Source organism: Anopheles coustani, chromosome 3, assembly GCF_943734705.1.
Source record: "Anopheles coustani chromosome 3, idAnoCousDA_361_x.2, whole genome shotgun sequence".
Classification (NCBI taxonomy): domain Eukaryota; kingdom Metazoa; phylum Arthropoda; class Insecta; order Diptera; family Culicidae; genus Anopheles; species Anopheles coustani.
The window spans coordinates 5,667,074-5,690,652 of NC_071288.1; the positions used below are offsets into that span (position 1 = coordinate 5,667,074).

General features: G+C 48.4%; 1 protein-coding gene across 1 annotated transcript; it reads right to left on the minus strand.

Annotated features, from left to right (window-relative positions):
* Nucleotides 1-1,743: 1,743 nt before the first annotated feature.
* LOC131258528 (uncharacterized) lies at nucleotides 1,744-3,352 on the minus strand. Its single transcript, XM_058259863.1, has 3 exons — nucleotides 3,215-3,352; nucleotides 2,270-2,528; nucleotides 1,744-2,063 (listed from the first exon to the last, which is right to left on the minus strand). The coding sequence occupies exons 1-3, from the start codon at nucleotides 3,350-3,352 to the stop codon at nucleotides 1,744-1,746; spliced, it is 717 nt and encodes a 238-aa protein (XP_058115846.1).
* Between the last annotated feature and the right edge of the window lie 20,227 nt (nucleotides 3,353-23,579).

Sequence of the window (23,579 nt, forward strand, 5' to 3'; positions counted from 1 at the left end):
AAATAAAAAGTGCGCGAGAGTGTAAGTAACAAGAGTGTTAAAATTCGCATCCGAAAAATACAACGGCACTTTCGTTTCGCGTAGTTCCAGAAGCCGCCTGTGTGGCCTTAACGGTCTTCCTGTAAGTGTTTCTAGGTTACGGTTTCCGCTTCCTGTGCTGCAACTAAGGCTAACCTTATCGGCTACATGGTAGAGAATAAGTATCAGAGTGTAAAAGACGAGAGCGAAAGAGTGAGAGAGAAAGGCAGGAGCAATGAAAAAAAGTAGAGGTAGCGCTCTATAGTGTAGTAGATGGTTTGGATTTCTGCAAGTTTGGTAAACGTTAAGGTGTGTTAAGCCTATTAAAGTAAACACCTGCGGCGAAGAACCGGGGCTCACACACGCACACACGCGCCTCCGGAGTCGCGAATTCGAAGGGCAAATATCGGCCAACCGTTACCCGCCCGGTCGATTTCGTTCTCGGGAGATTCCGGTTCGGCTATCCGTCTGCTTGGTTCTGTTTGTTCTTCTCGTGTCGAGATGATCAACCACAGCCGAGCATCGGTCCCGTTGGACCGGTTTATGGATCAGCACGGTGTCAGTGTGACAGTCGCCGGCGGCAGCGAATGGCATAATCCCGAAGAGGGGACCGATCCCGACATTGCCGGACGACCTACTTCTTCGGGCCATGTGCCATCCAGGTGCGCCTGAGCTCAACGAACTCCGCGTAGGGTTGAGTATTGGCATCGGTCTGGATGTACTCCTTGAGGCTACTCAGGAGTTTGCATAAGCACTACTCACTAGCGAGCAGGCAATGGTAGCTGTAGTAGTAGTAGCAGTTAGTGGTAAGTAGTCAGTGTGTAGATAGGTCCAGATACCAGCATCTCACACCGACGCACAAGTGATGCACTTGTCCGCCGAAGACCCTGGCGGCAGGCCGTACCGTACCGTTTTGGTTTGGTTTCGCTACGCTAGCTTCACTGGACGAAGAACCCCCTCCTGGCGGGAGGTTGGACAGATCGAAAACAGATCAAGAGAGAGAAAAAGAGAGGGAGAGAAACAGTGTTTCCCCCTTTTCCGAAAAAGAAAACTAAGGGCACCTTCCCCCGTACCGTTTGACGGGAGGGAAGTAGCTGCAAACCCGCCGATCGTACACACACCGGTGGACAAAACAAAAGTGTTTGACAAGCACACAAGGTCAAGATCAAAGATGGCGCCCGACGAGGGCGCGCACAGCTTACCGCCGGAAGCGCATCTCCGTTCCGTCCCGGTCAATCGCGGTTCCGCCGTGGTCGGCGAAAACCTCGAGAGAGAAATTTGCGGGGAGGGAAGTGCCGGGCGGCCGGGGTTTGGTGGTTTTGAAAACTCACTCCAATAAATATTATCGATCGCCGCTTGCGCGCAGTCAAAAAGAAAAGGACTGGCGAGCCGGCGCAATTTGCAAATTGTGTGGTTAATAAATTAATTTAAATACCTTTCTTTTGGGGGGGAAGTTTGTTGTTGCAATAAATTAAATTAATCTAAAATCTCCTTCCTCCTGCTACTGTCAGGGTGTGTGTCTCTGCTTCTCTCTAATCTATCTGTCACTTGGCGCGCGCTCGAGGCGCTTCCGTTCGTTTGTTAGTTTTGTGTGTGTTTTGTTTGTGTTTTGTTGGTTTGTTGGTTGGTTTGTCTGGTGTTACGCCAGCCACGCAGCGCCAGTCCCCCCGTATCGGGCGAAAGGACGCAGCCACGGCGGCTTCTCGCTGCAGAATATGGCAAAGCTTACTGAGCGTGAGCGGCGTAGGCCATGTTCTGGGCGGCGTCCAGGGAGCGGGCGTATCCGTGGTGATCGTCGTACGAGCTCGAGTGCGAGTAGTGCGGGTGGGCGACGACCTCGTAGCTCTGCTCTCCCTTCTTGTCGAACAGCTTCTTGAGGGCGATGATGGCGGACAGGATGAGCGCGATCTTACCGACGATCAGGGCCTTGAAGGCGATCAGGGCGAGGGCACCGAGGGCAAGCGGGAGCAGGGCGGCGGCCTTCAGCTTGAGGAGGAGGAGCAGAGGGAGGAGCAGCTTCTTGACCTTCTTCTTCTTGCCACGAGCTGCAGGGGAAGAGGTAAAGAGAACCCGAAGAGGAGAAGATCGAGAAATTAGAGATACTCGAAAATTTTCCCAAAATTCTCCCAAGTGAGTCATCAAGATTTTGGGGAGTCGGGTTTTGAATGGGCTCAATGACCACAATGCGTTTGGAATGCCAGCTAACTCTGTGGGATCTGGCAAGGTCTTCACCGAAAACCCGCTGACTTACCCTCATCCAGCGAGCGCTGCATGTCCTCGATCGATTCCTTCGGTACCGAGAACTGGAGGCTGTGGGTTCCGAGGAAGCGGGCGGCACGCTCGACGAGCAGTCCATCGATCTCCGACTCGCGGGCCTCCGGCTCGGCGGGCAGGGCAACGTCGTTCAGGGAGCGTCCACCGGCGGGGTTCTGCTCGGTCTGGACGAAGGTGATGCCTTCGGTGATCTTGACGTCTCCGTCGACGGCGTCAACCAGGCGCAGGGCACGTTCCTGTGCGGCGCGTTCGGCGATGGGTGGACGAATGGGAAGAAACAGACAAACAAACAAATCTAGGTTAGTGGAAATCGATAGCTCCGCTGGGCGTCGGGAGGAGTAAGTCTTTGATCTCGAGGAGTCGCCACGACGCACGCCCGTCGGTTCCAGCTGGTCGACACGAATGTGGGTTTACCCACTGCCATAAATATCCGAGCGGACGAGGAATGCACCAGATAGCAGCAGTGCCAATAGCTGAGGCGTATCAGCTGGCCATCTCTCTATTCCTTCCTGCCTTTGCTTCTCTCTATCGATCACTCTTCCTTTGCTCACGACATTGTGGTAGCAGTTGGAACGATAATTGTAGCACAAGACCGATCGGTGGGAACAACTTTCTGTCGCGAGGACGTCTCCGGCTTTGGACATCAATCTTTCGATATATGTTTTTCTTCTCATCTGTCACAAACAGCTAGCTAACAGTAAGTTGGGCCGGTTTTCCCATCCTTTCCCGGCTGACTTCGGGAACTCGCATTCAGTCGCGATCGATCATCACTTGATCTCTGCCCGGTTAACGGCCACTTTCCGATCGGAAGCATCCGTCGGGTGGGACCGGATTTTTTGTTTACTTCTGCGAACCGACGGGAGGGCGATGGCACTCGGCAAGACGGGAGACGGAATTTTCAACGACGTTCGCATCGGCTTACCTTGGCGCACAGCACAATCGACTGTTCGCCGCAGTCCCGCACGAACTTCAGGGCGGAGGTTAGTATTCCATCGGCTTCCGTTTGGGGGGCGGCTGCGGCCACGGCCAGGACGGCGAACAACACATAGAACTGCTTCATTGCTAACTTGCTTGCTTTGCTTGCTACGATCGGTTCACTTCGGTTTCACAGGATGCGAATATTGCTTCACACTTGTCACACAAGTCCTTGTCGGAGGAGGAAAGTTCAATTCCTTCTCGCTCTCGCTCTCACACACACTGGCACTCGCTCTCGGCTTCACCACTGAGTTTGCACTGCCGGGGGTTTCGTCCTGCTAGGAGGCGGCTGTTAATTGTCGGAAAGCAACCGGTGAACTGTGACTGGAAGACAATGCGGCCGCGGGTTTTATTCTCTTTCGCCGGTGCCCGAGAAATGGCCCGAGCCCCGAGCCGGGCTCGGACCCGGTGGCCCGGGCCCCGGTACGGTCGGACGTACGCCAGCGGTGGCGTGAGTGGGTGAGCGCTACGGACACGAACGAGACGAACGAAGGTGCCGTGGCCACTCGCGAGGGCAGCATCTTCGCCCGACGGCTTGCATCTTCCTCTTCCGAACACACACACTCACACACTCCTGCACGATGTGTGGGGGAGAGAGAAAGAGAGAGAGAGAGAGAGAGAGAGAGCGAGCGCGAGAAAGCAGTAGACGGAAGAAGGGAGCCATCGTTGGCCTTCCGTTGGATTTTTCACCGATCGCGAGTTAAAGGTTGGAGAAAGAAGAAAGCACGATCGCGTACCGGTTCCACACCGTTCCGTTTAGCTACCACCCCTCCCTCCCCCTCCCTTTCCCCTCCTCACCCCCTGGCCAACCCTCGAGTGATCTCCATCCCTCCCATCGAGTCGCGGTTCGCGGCCCGAACGCGAACCAAACAACCGGCGCGATCGCCCGAAAGGCGCTGGCGAGCGAGCGAGCGAAAGAAAAAGAAAACAAAAAAGGTTCGTCGCTTGGCCGCGCGTTGATCTTGTTCGTTTGTTTTCGGCCGTCGTCGATCGGATTGGGATGTTTTTGGTTTATTTTATTTTCATTGCTTTTTCTTTTCTCCGTTCGTCCACTTTTTCTGCGCTTTCACTCGTCTCCTGCTTCTCCTCGTCGGGCCGATCGTCCCGCCCCCGGGGGCCCCGTGCCCCGTTTCGTCCCATCGCGAGGCGGCTGGTGGATCGTACGCATCCGTGAAGGAGGAAGTCAGTATGTGCGATTTAGTGCATACACATCGGACACGCACGCGCACACATGCACATGCGCGCGTGTGTGGTGGATTCCGGGTGGATTAATTTAAATAATTTTCAAATATTTTCCACCCCTCCACCCGGTAGCCCTCTCCTACCCACAGCACGAGCCGAAAGCAAATTTGAAGGTTTTCTCCACAACGATGTGTACATCTTTCCACAAATCTTGTACGGGAACAAGATTTGTTCACTTATTATCTGCTATCTTGGACGCCTTCGTCGGTTTGTGTGTATGTTGGTGTTCCATTACACACTTTCCCTCGATAATTCCGTAAAGCAAAAAATAAAAATAAAAATAATAAGGCAGAGACAAGCTACGAAAGGTCGCCCCAATGAGCGGTCGCACGTTTCCCAAAATCGGGCAATCGTTGATTTTTGAATGTTTGTATCATTGCTTCGAGGTTTTGGGCCAGGATTTCTCATCCGGCATCGGGCATGGGGCGCCGGGGAGGATGTTCCGGATGGCTTAAAATAAATCCCACTCGTACGTAGCGGTATCGTTCCGAATGCTAATCGAACGCGACGCTTCGACAAACGATTAATACGCGCTTGCCGGACGCAACGAAAGTTGTGTGTCAAAATTAGAATTTTAAAGCAGCCGTTCGCGGCAAGAAGGAGCAGCAGATTAGGAGCACTTTCTCCTCCGGCGAACCTTTGGCGAGGCGTGGAATGTGATCCCTACCGTTCCGGCCCGGACTGTGTGCGACTCCTTTTCCGACTCCCGGCTCTGGATGGATGGATGGATTGGTTGGTTTAGCTTATCACGTATGAGGTTTTGGTTTATTTTGGGATTGCCCACGGTCGAAACGGCACGGGTGTAGCGGTTTGCTTTTTCTTTCGATCCTCCGATTTGTAGGTCAATCACTGGGAGATGAGGGAATATTTGCATATCCGAGCGGGCGCTGTTATCAATGGGAAAGGTTCTCTCTGCTAATGGAAGGCACATTAGCGCGGCTTCAATAGTTGTGTTATTTACCGGCGCGGTTCAGATGTTGGCTTCGATCGATCAATCTGACCCGTATGTAGGATAGGTCTACATTTGGGGAATGAGAGCAGATAAATTGGGAAAAAGATTTTATGTTCCACACGATGGCCTTAAAGCCTAAAAATTTAAAAGCTGAGTTGTTTTTTCATTTCTGTGGTAGGCAGAGCTGGTAAATAGAATATCACTTCAGAATTCCAACTGTTTTTTTTTATGTGGATTTCAATTTTAATTGATGAAAAAGTTTTGTTTTCACCACTTTGCATTTTTATGAGCAAGTTTTGTGTAAAAGGAAAATAGTGGACGATTATCAATTCAGTCATTTCCAAATTCCATTCCCTTTTTCCTTAATTTTTTAGATTGCAAATCTATCTAAATAAATCCCTTAGTGATAGGTGATAATTATTAAATAGCAACTTTATAGAAAAATGAATCAAAACAAGTGAATTTTATTTTCTTTTTTAACACTTTCACAGTTTTCCATGACACACTCTGACATTTTCGAAACCTTCATTTGACAGATGAAGAGCTTTTCGTTTCGTAGCTTGTCATGCAGCATGCAATTAGGGATGGCGACCCTCAAATGTCAGACCGTCAACCGGGGGGCGTCGGCGGCGGCAGCGGTCATGGTGAAGGGGTGTCGAATGCTTGAGTGAAACTTTTGGGAAGCGAACGATGATATCAGTGATTGGGCGCTGGGTCCGATGCTGCCCACGGTTTGCATTGGCCTGCGTGGAGTCCGGGAGATGTGTGTTTTTTTTTCGGGACACAACCATTCTCTTCTACTCCTCCGATATCGAGCCTTGGCCATCGGGGCGGGTTCCTCTTCGCGTTTGGAAAGCGATCGACCCGTTTTCTAATCAATCCTCTCACCCCGTCTTTCACCCTGTTTTTTTTTTTTAGTTTCTTTTTCCTCCTTATAGGCCGCAGATAGGACTACGTGTTTTAGCTGTCCGATGCGGGCTTTGCGGATGCTGTATGCTTTTCTTCCATTTCGAAAGTACATTTTCACATTTGATTCCTGATCAACGCATGTCGACCGGTAGAGCATCAATGCTGAGGAAGCATTGAATCCAAAACAAAAAAAAAAGAAAACCAACTAAGAGATACCTAAAATGGACTCATTCTCCTCCCCTTTTCGAAGCCTATCACAAAGAGAAAAACAGCGTACCTCATCCATCCCGTCATCCCCGAAAAAGTGATAGCACCAAGCGGCTCATACTATCGTGCGGAGGATCCGGAGGGAAGGCGCCTGGAAGTGGTACACAAAAATGGGTAAAGGAAAACGGGACGTCGGGGGAAAGGAAGGGGAGCAGAAGCTCGGTGAAAAACGGCCAACCTCGCGAACCCGCAACATTTTTCGGTGATTGGGGCCTTTTATTGATCTACCGATTCGACACAATGGGCCTCGATCGATCGCGTCGACATAAAGACCTCGGGGAAGGGGGCGGATTGGGGGAGGCGTGCGCGCGAGGGGGACACTAATTGTGACCTTCGCGCTACGCTTCGCGTCCGTCGTCCATTTATATGGCACGATCAGAGCCGGACGGGAGCCTACGATGGACGTTCTTCGCCCGATTCCGGCCGTTGTCTTCTTCTGGAAGGCCTATTTACCTCACACCCGCCTTCTTCTCCTTGCTCGAGTGAGGGGGCTCGCATCCAGCCGATTCCCGTTGGAACGTCGACCCAGTGAACTTCACGCTGGTGGCGGAGAAAAACCGAAATAAAAAAAAAACAACATCACAAATTGAAAAGCGCGAAAATCACCCATTCGCCTCCGGTCGACCCATAGCTTCAGCCCGACTCCCGGTACAAAAAGGTCTTGGCTTGGCAAGAAGGAGGAGGAAGATAAGAAGGGTCCAGTAGGGAAAGATGCTGACTACCGGACTCTAATGTTGTTTCCTTTGACGTTCGAGGGAGGTTCTGTCGGCGTGCTGCTTCTGGCACGCCGTTCGCCTGGGAAAGGGAAGTCACTGTCAAATAAATATTCGCTCCCCTATCCCTCCCCCCGCTCCATCCCTTTCCATAACCACGCAGCACCATCATCCGCTCCCCGGGAAGATTATTACTAGGTCAAATTAGTGCGGGCACGAATTATAGGCCATCCCGTTTTCGGGAAGCGCTCGGCGTGTGTGTTTCGCGTGTGCGTGTGTAGCCCCGGGAAAGGCTATGCCGGGAGGGACAGTTGCAAAGCACGGGGCGAGGAAGGACTGAAGATGGGGAAAAAGCAAAAACCTTTAAGCCCAAACTCCGAATCGCTTCTCGTCCGGCAGCGGACGATTCTGGATTTTCGGTGACCGCCTGAAGGAGTTTGGTTTTTGTTCGAAAATGAGATGCAACCAGCACCCTTCCCCCCTCCCCTTCCCTCCTCCATTTTTGGGGAGAACAGAGAGCGGCGGAAGGGGTCGAAACGCACGCAGGAAATCCGATCCATATTCCGATCCCAAGCCGTATGAATCGAACGAACAAATCGCATTTAGCGGGACTTTCCTCCCCGGCGGAGATGTCGGGAGGAGGAGTTGTCCGGCGGGTCCTGGGAAACTAGGGAAAACGGGTGGTGGGCTGGCCAATTCTCCAACTAATCCCGGGTGCGACTGTTTCTCAATCGAATCGAAATGCGAACGGTTTCGGCATGGGTTTTTTTTGGCAGTTTTCCGTTTCTCTCACCGAAAAACGCTTGTTTAAGTTTAATGGAGCCGTTTATACATCATACATTTTATGACTTAAACTGTTCGCAAAGAAACTAAAAAAAAGTTACGAAACGGTTTGGGGACAGTTCTTGGAACCGACGAGTGCTACCGTTTTGCATCGCAGCGATAAAACTTTCCTAATGCCACCAGACACATTTCAAAAGGAAATTACAAATGATGTCACTTTATCTAATACTCGCTGGTACGATGCAATGAAAATCTTTAACAAGAAGCGCAGTAAATGCAAATTCGAGTTCTCAAGTGCTTTTTATTCCGCCATTTCTTTTGTGCGCGAATCGTTTCCATTCGCATGGTTGCGAAGTTTTACCTTCTTCTTCTGTGGTCCGCCGTTGGAAGACGGACTCTGATCCTAATGGGAACCGGTACGAGTCGGTGACAGTGTGGTACAATGTTAGAAGGGCCTTGGGCGTAGCTGGGGCAAACACGGAAGAGTACATGACAAAACGAACTTCCGTTACCGGATAATGAGGGATACCGTCAGTCCAATGTCGTGCTTTGTGAAGAACATTTCCCTCCGGTGTTCGTTGTTCACGTTGTCAGAATTTGATTCGGCCATTGAACAAAAGTTTTAATGGGTCGGATAACAAACCTTAAATAGTGGCGATTCGGAATTTTGGATAGTTTTCCTAAAAATATAATACATTGTTGGACGATAAAAATAAATGTTTCAATACGTTTGTAAAGACGACTAAATAGGATAACATATTTCTGAAACAGAAACTTCGTCCTAACAAAACAATAGAAGCAAATTACATTATCCAAAATGGACCACCCTAACACATGTTGTGATTTTCATGATCATTTAACGACTAAAAGACTTTTATTGGTGAACGTTAGGCGGCCCGTTTATGACGATGATCATGGGGCGCATAAAAGTAGCTCCCACTCGTCAAAGCTAATGCTTCGCTCCTTGGATGAACAAAGCGTTCCATTGAGCGACGCAAAGCTCCTTCCGTCGAGGGGTGCGTTAATTAAATTGGCTTGTAAAATTCCGCGACAACCGAACTTGCTGTGGTTCATTTACACAATAGCGCGCCCTGTTTGTATCCTTAGTTACGTTTCGGGAGCACGAAAGCCTTCTTCTGTGGATCATAATTTCTCCCTGAAGACTCATTTATTCTCATCTGAAAGCTGCCCCATAGGAAGCACATAAATGGTAGACATGATTATTTATGCGCATAAGGAATTTGTTATCCATGATGAAGTAATTATCTTTTCAGCTTGTTTGAACCTTGACGATTGTTTGAGCTGTGCTTGGAAAAATTAACCTACCAAAAAGACTAACCGTTTTCAACAGCGAATTTGTTGCATGGTTGGATGATAGAAATAATCACATACTTCTTTTCTTTCAGATGTTTGAGGGAGTGCAATGAATTTAAATATACGATTTTTAAAAGGAAAACACTTTGCTATATATTTAAATTGCATTAAATATTGAATATGAACATAGTGGTGGATCGCGTGGATTTATAATTAAGTTGTCGATAAAAATAATTTAAAGCAGAAGAAGGAACCTAACAAACAGAGTGTGTTTTTGAAGTACATGTGTTGGAAAAGATGGTTTAACATCAATATTGCGGAAATGTAGCTTCCAAAGCCGATATCCATGTTTCATCAAACCATCAACCCTCGTCGGCAAAGAAACGGAGCAACGCTCCTTGGCCGGCAACCGGTGTGATTAGCGCAAAACGGGGCGGATGCGGTGGGAAAATTGCGCCCGGACCTCGGACGAAGAAAGTGATGGATAATTATGGAGCATCCAAGTGCTATTGACCAAGAAACGATCGCGAGTTTGGTGCCGATCGAGGGTTGGGGGCGGGGGGGGGGGGGGGGATGCAGCTCGTACGCTAATGTTCGCTCCGGACGCGAGGTTGGCCACCGTCGGACCACGCTTCCCTTTGGGTGGCGAGGGTTGCAGTTCGGAAAAGCGTTTAGTGTGAATCGATTTTCTCACCGCTTCCCTTGAGGCACTCGGTAACGGCGCGATTCGAAGGGAGAAAAGGATGAGTGTATGTGTGTGTGTATGCGTGTGTGTGTGTGCTTGAACTTGGAAAATTGGAAAATAATTGTACGAAGTCGGGTGTCCATCGGGGAAGGGTTCACTATCGATAGCTGCAGTGCCTCGCGGGTTGCATTTGTGCGGCCGTATTTTGTTGTTGCTGTCGGTTCGGAAAAACCGCCATCATTTGCTCGGTCCGGCCACCGATACCGGTCGAAATGGAAATGGACTCCCATTTCCAGCTCGCGGAGTGGAATGGGCAGCAGAAAAACGCACACGGCACGCAGGAAAATTAAAAGTACATCCGATGGCTGCCCCGATGGGTGTTGCTAGCGCTGGTGTTTAGTTTTTGCCATCGCACTTTCTCAAAAATTGCCACCCCATGCTCACCACATCATACATCATAGACACACACACACAAACATGCTTATGTTGGCAGGGAGAAAAAGGGGGCAGTGCGAAACGCCATTGCCATTGAACTGGAGCGAATCAATTTTCAGCGCTCCGAACCTATTGAGACGAACCGATCGCGGATCTGGGTGCTTTTTCTTCACGTTCCGGCAGCGACAGACAGCTGGAAGGGGGTGGGGTTGTGGGGGTGGTGATTATCGCCCCTTGGACGTGTTCAATTTCTTTGCCGATCAATTTGACTACACGTCTCGCAAGGAAGTTCAAAGGAGGGATCAGCCGTGATAAGTTCCGAAAAGATGGAAAGCCCGAATATGCGTAAAGAGTCAGAGAGAGAGAGAGAGAGAGAGCACGCAAAATCAACCCGTGTTCGTACCTTAATTTTCCCGTATTTTCAAAATTAGAGCTCACCGATGATGGCTCCATCGTGGATGGAAGCGTATTTGATTGACGTCAGTGACGGGTGCGTAGGAGGTCGGCGTAGAAGAGCGTCGAACCATTTCTAATTTCCGTCAGATTTGCGCTGTTCGCAGAATCCCCGCTGAAAGGGGTCGCGGTCGGGTGAAAATAGGCGTCGTATCGGTTTTCATTTCTCCGTCTGTGCGTTTCGAATACTTGTTGAAGAAACGTAACGCGATGAACGGTACGGTTGGAAATATGCAGAAATTGAAATGCGGCTGCTTGAAGGAAATAGTATCCGTTTTGAGTTTCGGATTAGAAATGTCAATTGAGGGAAATTTCTCTGTTTGTTTTGACCTTAAAATCGTAGACAATGAAGGATCAAACGATGTCGATAGGATATTTTCTTATGAGAAATTTGATATGCCTTTAAATATGGTGTAAGCGTAGTCAATTTTGGAGTATTTCTTAAATATCTCGCAAAACAGAAATGTGTTATCAAATAGGATTCCATTAGGAAAAATTAAAAAAAAACACGCCTAATTTCACCCTGTTTGGGTGGAATCTAGGAAATTCAAGGAATAACCTGATTGCCTTGGAAGTAAAACCTTTCCCAACACCTATTGCTTCACGAACTTGGTATTTGGATCATCGCCGGAAAGCCGGTGAGTCCGGTGTCACCATCAGCCTAGCCGATGGCAGCAACATGGGTCTCCACAAAAACTCCCCCCCCCCCCCCCCCCCCCTCCTTCCCGTGCGATCGGCAAGAATCTCAGCAAGCTGTTGGTGACCGAACCATACATGTGTGCGCACATCCCGCTAGCTGCGCTGAAGTGTTCGAGATGATCATAAACAAAAATGTAGGAAGACAGCCACAGCAGGAAAACGGGAAGGCAAAAAGACAAAACTTTCCGTCCGCAAACTGGCGACACTTTCTCGTCCTGCATCGTCCAGAGTGCGTGTGTGTGTGAGCCGGGGGCATCATATCGTTGGCATTCACTTTGTAGACGGACGAAAAAATAAATGAAAACCACCGGTTGGTCGGTCGGTCGGTCGGTCGCTCGGTAGGCAGCGAAAGTTCGGCGGATTGGATCTCTGCCGGTTCAGAAATGGTCGTGATGGAATCTGCGGGTTCCCAAAACCACGGCACTCACTTAGTCATTCCAAATTCTTTCCAAGTGCTGTAGAACGCTACCTGCACAGCTGTGCAGGACCTAATGGAGTCCCGGAGTACCGGCCTGCTGTGTGTATCCGGCATGGTTGCCTGGTCGTGCCAATTCCGACGCCTGTTTACCAATCAACAAACAGTCGGTTTCTCTTCTTCGTTTGTTTGTTTCGAGCGGCGGAAAGTAGAACTCGTAGGTGAAAATGTTAGATTCGACGAGTGTGGAATTGGCCTAAGTTTTCAGACCTCCAGGGCTCCCGGTAGGCCAGAGTGAGAAGTTTCACGTAGTGCATCGAAAATGCACAACACTCCGGTGAGAGGTTGGTGTGGTCCGAGATTGATAAATGTGTAATGTTCACGTTCGCAGGGAAGAAGTGCGAATGTGCGTGTCCATGCAATCGAGCGGTCGGGGAGTGGCCGGGGGAATCTGAAAGTGAAAGCGATACCACCGGTTGGTCGGATGTGCACACAGCAGTTGCGAGCCGATGTACCAATATCATGCGAACTGACCGCGTTCATTGCCATCTCGCCGCTCGGTTGACAGTTTCGGATGCTTGCTTCCCTCACCGCTGTCATCGTTGTCTGCCGGCCCGAGACTTTCGGCGTTGACGTGTCACCGGGACCGGGAGTTGGTGTATGTGGCCGTACGCCATTTGCCCGCCGGACATGTCGCACGCAGTATCGTTTAGCTGGGATTTCTTACCATCCCCCTTTATTTTCGTCCGCTCAATTTCACCTCCCGAGACCTTTCTTTTGCAGGTCTTTGTCATCGCTTTGGCACGGTGTTGCGCTTTCTTTCGCGTCGCAGGTGAATGGATTTGGTGTCGTGCCAAAATTTGCATACCAGCGGCGCAAATCGGTGCGGGGGTGTTGGTCTTCTGGGACTCCCGGGGCTGGGGAGAATCTAGCACACGTTCGGCCACTTGGCTTTCGCTCTCGTCCACATCGTGAGTAGCATCGGGAACCTCGGAGTGATGCCGCCGGTCATTTGTTTTACGGTATTTTACCTGCTTTAGACCCCACCTCATCCCGCCTCCAGTTTGGAAGGTTTATTCGCACGATCCCACCGTCAGATCTCACCATGCAGGATTAAATATCACTGTTGGAACGGTCGGTGAAAACAAACATGTAAGCTGTGGAGACAACGCATCAGGCAAGGCAGGTTCTCCAAGACACCGAGACAATTGATTCGCGGCGAAAGAAAGTTGCTGCCCCGGATGGGGCCGATGCTGGTGGACGATAACTCGGGCATGCGTTTCTCTTACTCCTTCTCGTCCGCCGAAATGAAATCGAGTGAGAATGCGGTACTGCTGCACCTGCTGCACATGTAGATGTTACCGGATCCCGGCCATACGAATCGCGTGGATTGGTCGTGCTTTTGTGTCTTGTGAACTGGAACTGCGAAATAGACGCAAGCAACAGAGGTTTGGGGTGGAGGTACTGTGGCATCCTGATGATTTCACCGTCAGCCGGAAGATGAGAAGTCTTTCGTAATGGAGCCGGTATTTCAAGGGTGTGGTTGGAAAGTTGTAAACCTCGGTAAAGGTGAGAGAAGCGTAAAAGGTTTAAAATGGGTAAGATGTAGTCATGAGTTGACCTCCTTCAAAGAATGTAGCTACCAACATACTTTTGTTAGGACCTCAACCAATTCTTGACTTTCAAATATTGTATACCGTTGAGTGCTTCTATCTTTGGCTTTATGGAAGTTCATTCATGTTAATATATAATTTCCTGTCAGATTTCCCTTACCCATTATCAGCCAGACTGTCTCCCAAGGCGAGATCCAACGAACGAAGTTTTAAAGAACCGGTTGCCACACAACGGTACTCTCCCAGCATCGGCCCATTCTACTAATTACTAGGAATATAAAAGGAAAAAAAGAAACCAAAGCTTACCATCGACTTCGATGCGCGCGGGATGCTGATAGAGATTTGCATTATTTATGGTACCTACAAATCGGAAAAAGGCGCACACTCCGACACGCGGGAAACACGCGAGAAATACGCTCCGGAAAGAAAGAATTAGGTTGAACCGTTGGTCGAACGATCATCGGGGGTGCCTGATTTTGCTGGATGCCGAAATTGGGGGTCTAAGAAGATGGAAATACTTCTGCCGAGCAGGGGCGCGTGCGCGCACGTTAATTGCACCCCTCGAAAAACGTGGTGTGCGTGCACGCGCGTGTGTGTGTGGGGATATTTATTTATTAGCATCAATTAACAAACTCTTCTGATTAGCCAATGTTCGATACCTTCCAACGGGGAGGCATTTTGGGAATGTAGCAAGGTTCGGTAGTGGGTTGGGGAAAAGATTTATCGGTCGGAAAATTAAGAACCCACCTCGACAACGGCAACAGGTGAGCATGGTTTACTGCCATCGGCCGGCATCCGGATGTCTGTAGATCATCCAAAATCCGGGAGAAATTTTAACAGTTTCGAACCACCGATCAATGATTAAAAAGTCACTGTAAAATACCAACGAATAAGGAGTGATTCACGATAAGGAACTAAGTCCACAAAGTAGTGCTAAGTTATCGAGCAGAAAGTTCTGTTCCCAAGTAGAAATTTACGGAGACTCATTTTTACCCTACAAGACCCTACTCGGGAATATCTAATGGAGTGCTTAGGAAAAACAAATAAGTACTGAACGGCGTCAAATTATCGCCATTTCCTCATCCGCCACCCTTGGGCACCATTCGGCGGGCACATAAAGACTCCATTAGCCTACCGTTTTACCCGCCAGCTCCGAAAATGGATGACCGCAGCTAAATTGGGGCCCAATCGAGTTCCTGCGTGTAGGGTACGTGTAATTTCCACCAAAACCGACCACCATTTATTTTCAAATTTGATTGGTACTCTCCGCTGGCTTTGGCCTGCTCGGGGGTCCAGATGAGGAGGAAAAATATCCACGGGAAGGGAAAAACATACCGAAGGTGTACCATTGCCAACAACCGGCCAATCAAAATTAATTTTTCCTCGTTAACCACATTTCTCCGGCGGTTTGTGGAACGAACCTTTTTTCTTCTGCTGTTTGCTTAGGTGTTTGCAGGGAAAACGGAACTACCACCAGAAGAAATCAACTGATGGCGCTAGGAACGGCAAACAATCGCTAATTTGAAGGGTGCGTGTGTGGTTGAATTTTCGTGTGTCTCTGGGAAGAAAGAGGCATTATAGGAAATTCGAAGACATTAATTCAGAAACAATAAGATTTATTTTTCTGCAAATTTCATCCCCCTGTTTGGAGTTGACGAGTCGTGGAATAAAGTAATTCATCAAACAATTCGGTGAAACGCAACGTATCTCCGCAGATCGGCTCAGATAAAGGGTACAGGTCCGACGGTATTTTCCGCACAGTCCGATGCGGAATGATACCGGGTCATTATAACCGAACGGCTCCGTCCATCCGCACACGGTTTGGCGGTTTCGTTTCGACGGTTGACCGTTACGCTGCCCTCAGCCGCCAGGTCAGCTGATGCGGTCTGAAAATTCTGCGAGCGTTGCCAAAAAACAGGCAAGTTCCGCACAAGAGGACTCGCGGGTCAGTCCAGCGGAAAGAACAATGTACTCGTTGCGCAACACTGCACACTAAGTGCGCCGTCCGAAGATGATCGTTTCGGGCAGGTTTTCCCGTACGCCGATAGTTTTGGGGGCTCCCATTGCTCGGAAGCGACACTCACTCCAGGAGCGCCCGAAAAAAGTGGGACTTTCGCTTGACCTGTTTAACGGCCCAGGCAGGGGGAGGGAAGAGGGTCCAGCTCGCACTCGGACGTACACGGATCGTTCGATGGCGGGGTGATCACTTTCCAGCCAAACTCTCCGAGATTTCTCTGCCTCTGTTGCCTCCGCGAGGCCCGGTGTGTCTTGCTCTGCCTGGTCAACAATTAATTGGGAGCTGCACAAGAGGATTGGGTGGTGGGAGGGGAAATTTACATATCAATCCGTTCGGATTTACAAGTCAAATAGCTTTCTTCGGGGCGAGATGGACGAGCGTCGGAGGTTGAGATTTGACGGAGCTCGCTTTTCCGGTTGCGGGTTGGCCGTTTCAGGTCAGCGCCGCGCTGAATGGGGCGGGCCGTAGAAAATTGTACGAATTTCTCAATGATCGGAGCCATTTGATAGCCGGCGGACATTCACCGTATGCGTCGCTGCGTCGGCCCGAATGTCGAGCTGAATGATGGTGCCGAAAAACAAAAACGGCCTGTCAGAAGAAGTTTACCTTTGCTGCTGCTGATGGCATGTCGATGCCGTTCATGATGATGATGATGATGATGGTGATGTTCGTGGCGATAGGCAACGATCCACTCGGACGTTGGTAAAAGTCGGGCGAATAGAAAACTTTCATGTTGTTTTCGAGAAAGTGAAAGAGATAACCCCGCGCGGTCAGTCGACGCCGGTCCGGTCGGTCCGCGCATCCAGTCGGTTCGGTTTGGTTCGGTGTGGACCAGTTGTAGGGCGCGTTCAATCCTCCCCTGATCCGTCTTCCCCTGTCTCCGGGTGGTTAAAAGCGAAAAAAAAAAACAAAACAAAACCCACCCGAGAAAAATGTCAACGAACCGACCCGTTATCACGCTCGAAGTCGAAAGTGTTTGAGGCGGGCGCGAGTCAAGGTCTGGTTCAACCGAGAATGTCGCTGGAGGTGGCCGTGGCAGCGACCGTCGAGACCATCGGCAGACCATCCAGTTGCAGCCCGGAGACGATTATCCAATTGCAGCGTACTTGCTGGGGATAGCTGGGGTTGGTTTTTCTTCACGCTTCCCTTTTCAATCACGTCGGGTAGTGTGGTCTGTGACGTCCGCTGGGGGAAGCGGTTCGGACTCGATCGTAAGGGATATCTGCATCTCGATCTGTCACCTTCATGTTCGCGGAAAGCGTGCTATGCAAGCAGCTCGCATTAGTGGAAGGTTGCACATACTTGATTTGTAAATTGAACTGTGTTCAACCGTTGGTTCAACGGAGGGCTATATCATAATCGTACCGTTAGACTATGAATTGAAATAGATAACAATTTATTAACTTATGTCTAAAACTAGGGACGATATTTTTCTATCGGTAGGTTTCACTGGAGGAATGGTAGGAATGTAGAAATATTAAAGTTCACTAAAGAATATGAATATGAAACATATCAGGAATTTTATTTCACTTCCTTACACGCTTTGCTTTTGAGCCACGTTGCTCAGTTGCAATCGGTTTGCAGATTCAACCAGATGGGTCACGTGGGTTGAGCAGGCATATTATGTGCTTCGGACATTCTCCATTGTTGATGGCACACGGACTGTGAAATGAGAAGTGAAGGCAGTACAAGTGAAATTGAGTAACAAGTAACATTTCGATAACTTATGGCAAGCTAGGTTTCATGTTGCTCCAACCTGTATGATTCTCTCCGGTAAATACCGTATATTTGGAGCTGACACAAAGGTTTGGATCATCCTGTTTCGCTAGCATAACAGACACTATGCCCCTCAAATACCAAGAGTCCGCAATATTGGAATACAAACTCCAAACCGTTGTAAATGAGAAAAACGATGTTCGCCGTCTTTATATCAGATGATGATGTTGGATTAATTTGTTCAAAGATTTATGGTAAATGTACGGACATTATTAGAACGGGAACTAAGAGTTGTATCGTAGAAACACCACAAAGTTCTTGACGATGTAACATTATCGTCTAAGATGGTCAACAGAATCAGGAAAATGAGCGTGTAGACACCGTTCGAATACCAAAACAGGCTTATTTATTTAAAAATGACACAAACTCTCGCTTGGCTAACCATTAGAAGCACAAGTGTATGTTGCGAAACAATGTTGGGTGAAAAGAATATGCACGCGGTTGAAACGTTGGCGTAAGATTTAGCCTGTAAATCCCATTATACTCTGTTCCGGTCAGGGGATCCAACGTCGCCGGAGAATGGTCTACTCGGTGCCTTATAAATGTCGATTCACTGAACTTACTCTAGCGGCGAATAAGTGTAGTTCTTGCTAAACATTTTAATTTTTTATTTTTAGTAAATCATACATAATTTCGTAAAAGATTATAGCTACTTTTTTAATCCTATGTACACATTGTAAGAAGGAATCAATGCTAAGAAGATATGTAATATTTAAATAGAAAACAAAACATAATAAAAAGAAGAAATGGAGAAGAACCGGCCACTAAAATAGCTGTTCCAGTGTCAAGTCGCAGGAATTGGGCTCCTCACTTTCGCTTTTCATTTTCACTTTAAACGCTCGCTCGAATGTGCGAAGTCCGGATGTGCCATTTTGTTGTGTATATTTTTTTCTGTAGCTCACCTCGCTGCCGAAACAATCCTGTACATCGTGATGCTGCTTTCAGCGAAATGCTAAAGCATAGCTAAGTGAGAGAGAGAGAGAGAGAGAGAGAGAGTGAAAGAGAGTATGAGGGAGATGGGATTTACTCGCTTCCGCTTCGATCGTTCGCGCCAGGGGAGGCATGTTGGAAAACGTTTAGCTGCCATTGATCGCCCTTTTAAACCTGTCGGTCCTTTTCGTTGTGGAAAACTGCATAAGAAAACAATTGCATCGTACCGTCCAAACCGTCCGCCCCCTGCCCCTAACGTTTAGTTCGTCCGGCGATCGTGGCTTTTCTTTTCCCACCGCCAACGATGGGAATCGATGCGGTTATGCATCGGTGTGCAATCGTGTTGATTGGCCTCCTCAACGCCGACGCCGGTGGTGGCTTTTGGCATAAGTATGATAGATCGCTTGGAGGGCGCTTGCTTCCACAAAGGTGTCATTGTTTGGGGTGGTGCAAAGGGGGACCGGTGCTGGTGGCCGTTTGAGCAAATTAGATCGCCACCACCCCGATGGAGTGATTTCACCGGACACTCGTACGACCCCGAGGCTCGCTCTTCCGATGGTAACGATGGCGATGGGGAGAAAAAAAAAGCGCATAAAACGGTTGGTGTCTCATTACGAACGCTAATGGATTTTGTGACAGCAGTGTGGGCCCCGCGCTTCTGTCCCCGGCCACGGAAGCCCAACCCCGACGGCAGGATGACGACTGCCGGACTGACGGATCGCGTTTGCCAGGCCTCGTCAACTCGTCGGGAGAAAACGCAAAGGGTGAGTGTTTGATAAACTTTCCACAAATAATTTCATTCACCGGTTTCCACCGTCATCGTGCCTGTCATCGGCCACCACCGTCGCCGATGCTGGAGATTGGCTGCAAGTTTCTCAATGAAAATTGAAAGTATGCTCTACAGCGATCCCGTCCTGGTCCGACCGCTCGTTTCTGCGAGGGCCCCGGGCAAAACGGCGTCGGGCTTGGGAGAGGTGTTAATTGCTTACTGAACATTGATACTTGCAGACTCGCGGCTGCCTCAACAAACCCCCCCCCCCCGGACGCGGTCAGCGCTGGCCGGATGACATCGATCGCTAAACGTGTGCGTAATGCACGCTGACAAGGTCCGCAGTGCCGGCTGCAAAAAGCATACAAAGTTTTCGCTTTCTACCGACACGATGGCTGCTGGTTCGAGGGAAATTTGGGCTTTGCTAGCACGCGATTGCATCGGATTCCAAAACGAGGCGTGGAAGAGAAAAGGGTACGAGATGATCAACTTGCCGATACCTCGATATCGTGCTGGTCCGGATTTTTTGCAGTTATCCTCCATACTTCAATAAAGAAAATTAAAGAATCAAACCGGTTTAGTAAATAACGAGTGGAAGCAAAACACGGAGTTTACCGATTAATTCTTGTTAAATTTTACAATTATGTTTTGATTTATGATTTTTCATTAGTCCTCCAACGAAAACATATTTGTTCCATGTTCTATGTAGAGCTGAATATTTGTTAGAAAAAACTAGCTCACGGGAAAATTGTTTTGCCAAATTTTTTTAAATGAATTGTATTCAAATAGTCAGCCCTTCATGAACTGGAATATAAAAAAAAACAATTATTATTAACTTTTTTAAAACCATCAATCTATATCCATTTTTTAAATTAATTTGAGTACAATTGTAATCTAGTCAGTAACATATCATGCTAAATAATAGTATGTAAGTAGTTTTGCTGAAAATGCTAAATATTTTACATTGGTGTCGTCAATAGCCTCGCTAAGTAAAATAGAATTAAAACTTTCAATCCGGCAGGCAAAATGAAAGATTCATCGAAGTTTCTTCGACAGACATCTCTATAAAAATCTCAAACGCAATAATAAAAAAGTGAAAGAAGGTAGCAAGATGGCGCTCCATCGGGACAAAGTTTTATTTTGTAAAGTTCCCTTATCGGCACCGGCCCACCGTCGATTGGTGATCAATTCCGAAACTACTCAGCAAAGTTCCGTCCGCCGGATCCGGTGACCGTCGACATTTTTCTTCCATCTTCGCTTCCGAAAGTGCGACTTCCACTATCGGACGGAGACGACGACGGCGGCGGCGGCGAGATGCAGCGGCTTCGATAGCGGCGATAGTGCCGAAACGAAATGTAAAACTTTCGAAAATTTGTCCAACCCGGAATGCCGTTTCGGGTACCGGGGGCTCCCGGTTCAGGGAACGAGGATGAGGTTAAACAAAACGGTTCCGAAACGGCCGGAACGGTTGAAACCCGTCTTCCCCCCCTGGTGCGTTTATTTTTTATCGCTCCGCGGGCGGTTCGCGTGACCTGCCTCGTCTGGATGTGCCTTTGGCTGATGCCCGCAGCATTCGACACACACTGTGTGTTTGTGTGTGCCATGCGGGAAAAGAATGGACCCCGGCGAAGGATTGACCGACACCGTCCAGTTCCGGAATCGAGGAGAAACGTTTCCCAGCCCATTACGACACGCGGGCTTTTCGGCTTTTGGCGCGGCCGGGCCCGCCTTTTTCTCATCTCGAGCGGAGAGGCCCCCGAGGCGGTTGCCCGGGACGATGATCGATGCGGTCGGAAGGACAAAGAGAAAATTCGCTACCCATCACCGCGCCACGCAATTTCAGGCCTGCCTGGGCGTTTCGTGTGCTTTTTCGTTCGGCTTGCTCACTTTCTACCAGACGTGGTCCGGATCCGGATCCGGCTCCATCCGTGGCTATGGGGTAAGGAGGCGGGTGAAGGGGGAAGGCGGTCTTGCAAGCCTCCGTGAGGGCGCGATGTTGAATGAAAATGGAAAGTGATCGAATTTGGAAGCTGGCGTTGCCGTTCGGTTCCCGGAGTTGTTTGTGCGATCGCCGCTTGTGGACTGCAATCAATTTACTGCAATCGTGATGACCGCGTAGGCTTGGTTTTTCTGCATGTGTGTGTATGTGGGTACGGTCTCTGGTACTATCGGAAGTTTGGGGTTAATGACTGATCTCTGAGTGACCAGAAACGGGAGGTGGGGTGGAAGAAAAATGATGGTGAAAACCTGATTTTGGCATTAGTGCAGGTTACTTTTTTGCCAGCGAATGGAAGACCGAATACGAATTAACAATAATAGTCCGGTGTTGGTTATCATCGATAAACAATTTTAAGCGAAATCACATTAAGCTGGAGAGCGCCAGGCTTGGAATTGGAGCCGAAACGATTAGAAACAGTCGGTCTCTTTGCATTTGGTTCCCTTTCTAAAATATTTCCAAGCTATTTTTAAAATAGATTCTGCTAAATGCTAAATTATTATGCAGCTTAGGAATAACTCATGCTTAAAATGAAATCGCACAACAAAAGAGTATACTAGGCATTTTGTGTTGTTTAGAAAATTAAACGTAATTATGGGATAAATGAAAACGACAAATTTCATTTAAACTTACAGTTGATTTCCAAACGTCATCGGGACTAATTAAGTAAACACAAAGCCTTTCTGAATTATAATTAACAGCCTAGCAGCTATCGATACTGCACGTAACTATTTCCGTATGAAAACGACCCGAACCATTAGCGGTCGATTAAAGGAAGAGGAAAATAAGTTCCGTTTTGGGGTCTGCTCAGAGCTCCGTACCGATCGCGATTGTGTAAGTCGTGACGTCTGCGCGATCGAATCGGTTTGTTGGCATTAGAAACGGCGTGGATCAGCCAGCCGGCTGGCGGGGAAGGGCCGGATCGGAGGTACAAAACGGAACCGGACATGGATTTAACATATCTTTGACGCTACCACCCGGCGGCCTCGTTTGCGTGCGCTAAGTAATGGAAATTAATGATGCAACGGTGCTCGCACTCGTGGGTGTCCCGGGGTTGTTGCGAGCAGCTTTCGCGCGCGGGGAAGATCGGTTGGGAGTCCGGATTTCGGTGGAATCGAAGGGAATGGGAGGCCCTGTTCACTTTCTTTTTGGTGTAACACGTCGGAGAAGCTTCCCGCTGCTCGTAGGTTGTTTATTTTACAAGTTTTTATACTTTTTGAACTGTTGTTGTCCGATCAAATTTGACAGCAATTCGAAACGATGCATTTGACAATGACGAGAAATTGTGTTTTTGATGACAAGCCATTAGAAAGAATTTGATTTTTGCAATAATTTTTAGTAAAAATCATCCCGGACACCCTACTTAATTATATACTGAATGGTTGCAGCAAATATTTATTCTTTACACTTTTTCTATCATCCGATCTTAAGGGGAATAAAAAACATGACAGTGATGTTTATCAATTGTAACGCTTTAACCAATTTTATTAAAACGTTGCCCGGCAGCATAAACTGATTAAAGCCGTGTTGACGATGCGTTTAAAACCCCCTTATTCGTGTTGTTAACAACCCACGGATATTTACACCATCACGTTCGCGCCGATTGCATTAAGTAAACATGTTTTATTTCCACCTATTTTCCAGTTGATTAGCCACCCCGTGCCGCGCGGTTAAAGTGGCATAATCAATTGCACCAAACACTTTGCAGCCGGGTCTATTGTTCCCGCTGGCAACAGATGGAGCCAATGGATCGTTGTTTCACTTAGCACGGTCCCGAATGGAGCGTAGCATAACTGAAGCATTAGGTTTATTTTTCTCTTTCACTCAGGCTGGGCTTAGGAGTTGTAGGGTGGAATTACCTGGTCGTTTTGCTAGTGAGCACGTTTATTATGGGACCAATCATGATGTTTGTTTGCTACAAAATGGAGCAACTGTGGCGAAGGGCGTGAAACAATAAACGATAATCAGCTGAAATAAACGTTTCCATCTGGAAACATAACATTGGTTTTGTGATTAAACGACTATGATAATGTACTTAATTTAACTAACATTTCATTTTTATGTTTGTAGTTATTAAAAGTAAGCTTTTTATTCAATCAGCTTTATTCTGTTGATGTTACACAAATAAACATAAATTACCTATCATGGCTTTTCCCTTTATAGTTTTCTTCAAATTAAGATGCAACATTTTATGCTGTGGTTGCGGGATAACGGTAAATTGTCCGATCGGTGATCAGACACAGGGTGGTTCTGTTCACTGTTTTCCAGTCCTGATCTAGACATGCTTTGAAAAGGGCGAAACGAGAAGCGCGCGCCGAAATTGCGCAGGGTACGCGCCATTTCG

Coding starts and splice junctions, on each gene's coding strand:
- LOC131258528 (XM_058259863.1), bottom strand. CDS start 3,352: ATGAAGCAGTTCTATGTGTTGTTCGCCGTCCTGGCCGTGGCCGCAGCC. Junction 2,529..3,214: donor CGATTGTGCTGTGCGCCAAG/GTAAGCCGATGC, acceptor CGCGCCGCACAG/GAACGTGCCCTGCGCCTGGT. Junction 2,064..2,269: donor GCAGCGCTCGCTGGATGAGG/GTAAGTCAGCGG, acceptor CTTCCCCTGCAG/CTCGTGGCAAGAAGAAGAAG.